The 3,148-nt window shown below is 64.5% G+C and overlaps 1 protein-coding gene across 1 annotated transcript in view; it reads right to left on the bottom strand.

The window, feature by feature from the left end:
- Window positions 1-837: 837 nt before the first annotated feature.
- The window catches only part of LOC102239347 (neuron-specific protein family member 2), a 37,194-nt gene continuing 34,883 nt past the window's right edge, over window positions 838-3,148 (bottom strand). Inside the window, exons 7-8 of the mRNA XM_005879442.2 lie at window positions 1,158-1,393; window positions 838-920 (exon numbers count right to left, since the gene is read on the bottom strand). Coding sequence (XP_005879504.2) covers window positions 838-920; window positions 1,158-1,393 — 319 coding nt within the window. The remainder of the gene's footprint in view (window positions 921-1,157; window positions 1,394-3,148) is intronic.

The following is a 3,148-nucleotide window of genomic DNA, read 5'->3' as shown; positions in this document are numbered from 1 at the left end:
CACGGCCCCTGCTGACGCCAGTGATGCCCACAGAGACACCCGCCCCGAGATCTGCTGCCCAGGTCCCCCGCACGGGCGAGCTCCCCGGGGCGAACGTCCGAGTGTTGGCGAGAAGACTTGAACGTGTGCACAAGCACACACAGCTGCCCTGTGAACCACGTGCTGTTTGTAAGCATTTCCTGGCTCCCGCCCCCTCTCTGCCGGGCAGCTGTGCCCGCGGAACCCCATCCTCCCAAACCAGAAACCGCCCCCTCCAGAACCCCCAGCGGCTTCTCCCTGAGCAGCCCCTTTGTTACCCTCTCCGACCCCCCGACCTCGGGGCTCCGGGGGCAGACAGGGCCTCCTTCCTTCCGAGGAGAACCCCTGACTCGGCGGGAGCAGCACACGGCCCGGTCCCTCCTTGGGCCCCTGCGACCCTCACTCTCGCTCCCTGTCCCTCCTTGGGCCCCTGCGACCCTCACTCTCGCTCCCGGTCCCTCCTTGGGCCCCTCCGGCCCTCACTCTCGCTCCCGGTCCCTCCTTGGGCCCCTCCGGCCCTCACTCTCGCTCCCGGTTTTTCCTTGGGCCCCTCCGGCCCTCACTCTCGCTCCCATTGCACCTGCAGCCGCGGCTTGTTTTTCGGGCAACGGAGCAGCAGGTCATTGGTGACGGAGCGTTTGAACCTGTGTCCACTTAGCCGCGAGCTGACTGTGTAATTGGAAATCCAGCGTGTTTACAGGGGCTGGAGGCCGGGCTGTGTGCGGGTGGGGGTGGGGGGCTGCCTCACGCCCCAGCTCGGCAGCCACAAAGGGCAGGAGCCACGCGTCCTCCCTTCCTCCCACCAGCACGCCTGCTCGATCACAGCCCTGGCGCAGCCATGAGCTTGGAGTCAGCCTCCCGCTCCTCCCGGTCAGGCCTGGCCGCCCCCAGACGCCTGCCACCTGTGGGAGAGGAGGGGTGAGCACAGCTCCCGGCTCCCATGGCTCCCAGGCCCACGGCGGAGAGGAGCAGTCAGTGCCCACTGGCACCGTGGTGACCATGACGGTACCTGAACCCGCGGAGCTGCCTCCTGACTGCGGGGTGGGAGCCAGGGGCTGCCCTGCCCGGGCCCCTGCCTCCATCTCCAAACGGGGTGCTGAGCACATGACAGCGAGGAGGACGCTGGGCCCCCACCTCACGGAGGTATCTGAACACACAGCGCTTAACCAAGGCACGCAGCGCGGGCACCGGTGTCGCTGTCAGCGCGAGCCCTGGACCCCGAGGCCGGCTGGGGGCGAGCCAGAGCTGGTGACTCTGCAACTTGATGTCTGAGGATGAGTCGCAGCCTCCACAGACGGACAGACGGACGGACAGACGGCTCAGGGTCTCACAGAAGCGGGATGGGGGGCGGGGTGAGCGGCCAAGGAGCACATACCTGCGTTGGAATCCCAGCTCAGCTGCCACAGCCCTCGGGCACCTCTTCATCCCTCTGAGCCTGTTTCTTCATCTGTCAAATGGGGTCCATAACCCCTACCTCCCAAGGTGATGAGATTTAAATGAGCCAAGAACGAGTGGGCCCCACCCATCGCCCAGCCTCCCCCTCAGTGGGGGCTCTCGGCCAATCGCATTAGGTCGGGGCATAGGTGCTCCTGGCCCTTCCTTGCTGCTTCTGCGTTGGCTCCACCTCCAGGCCGCAGGCAGGGAAAGGCTGGGTGCTACCCGCACAGCCAGCCCCCCAGGCGCTCACAGGGCAGGACCTGGGCAGCAGGCAGGTACCTGACCTCTGCATCGTTTCAGGATGGAGGTCCCCCCACCGCCCAATTGCAGGCCCAGCCCCGGGGAACCTGCCCCAGCCTCTCCCCGCCGGGCCCCGGAGCAGAAGATAAAGGAAGGCCATGACTCTCAGACACATCTATCTTTATTTGTTTCCTGTCAGAAAAGTTCAAGAATTACACAAAAAATACTCAGCCTCTGCTACCTACTGACAAAAATACACCACAAAGTTAGAAAGCGCTCAGCGGCTGGGCTAGGGACAGCTTGTCAGGGGCTGTGGATGACGGATGGAGGTGGGTGACCTGCGGCCGGGCGGAGGGGGGGAGGGTCGGACGGTGGCCTTGGTGGCCTTGGCGGGACGCCGGGAGCCGCTGCTCTCGGCCCAGCTGCTGTGCACAATGACACAATGACAGCCGCACGGCAGCCACCCAGGCCCTGGCATGGCCATCAGAGCTCCGTGGGGAAACCTCATCTCAAATCACACCTCCCGGCCTGCAGCCCACGCCCGCAGAGGGGCCTCCCAGAATGTTTGTGGGGCGCACTGTGGGTGCCGAGGGGGTTCAGGAGGGCCGGGGTGGGGCAGGCTGAGGCCGGTGCCGCCTCCTTGTCAGGAGCATCTAAACCAGCTCGGGGGTGGCCGGATGTCCCTTCGACACCTGCGTGGGCAGGAGACCCGAGTGTGCGCCTCCTTCAGAACCAGCTCGCTTCGCTGCGGCCCCCGCCTTGGGTCTCCGGCCCCCCCTGAGCTTCCTGGTTACGACCTTTATTGTTCTTCTCATTGCTGTTAGCACTTTGGGAAACAAACAACCGAACAAAAGTTTAAAATCGGGTGCCTGTGCGCTTTCTGCAGCCGCCCCCCCCCACCCCCGCCCCGGCCTGTCAGGAACGTGGGCAGCGCCCAGATGAGGGTCTAGAAATACCAGGAAAAGACACAGGGAGTCACCCGCTCCCGTTTGCGGACACCACCCCCCCAGGCGGCTTGGAAACCCTCACACATCTGTGCTGACCTGCAGGGCACCCCTGCTGGGGGCTGTGGCCGTGAGCTGTGGCTCCCACAGAGCCCCGCTGTGTCCCCAGAGCCCACACAGAAGCTGCGGCCCCTCATCTGAGCCGAGGGTCCTCGCTGCCCTCCACGCCTCCCCACGCAGCCCGCTCACCCTTTTCCTGTTGGTGTTCTGTCTCCTTTCCTGTTTTTAATGTTTCCTAACAAACACTAAGCAGTGGCCTTGAACATGTCTTACATGGGGACGGTCAACACGCAACATGCCTTTGTACACGAGCCGGACTCGGGGAGAAGCGACAATACCAGGGACGAAAAGAAAGCGATTTGGACAACGCCAGCGCATGGAAGTTCAGGGGAGCCCCCCGCCCCCCACCCCGGGAGGACAGCCTTGTCTGATAACTGGAGCTTTTTGCC

This window comes from Myotis brandtii, unplaced genomic scaffold (assembly GCF_000412655.1).
Source record: "Myotis brandtii unplaced genomic scaffold, ASM41265v1 scaffold6, whole genome shotgun sequence".
Lineage (NCBI taxonomy): Eukaryota > Metazoa > Chordata > Mammalia > Chiroptera > Vespertilionidae > Myotis > Myotis brandtii.
The sequence above is the reverse complement of the archived record's forward strand: the minus strand, read 5'-3'. Positions and strand labels throughout refer to the sequence as shown.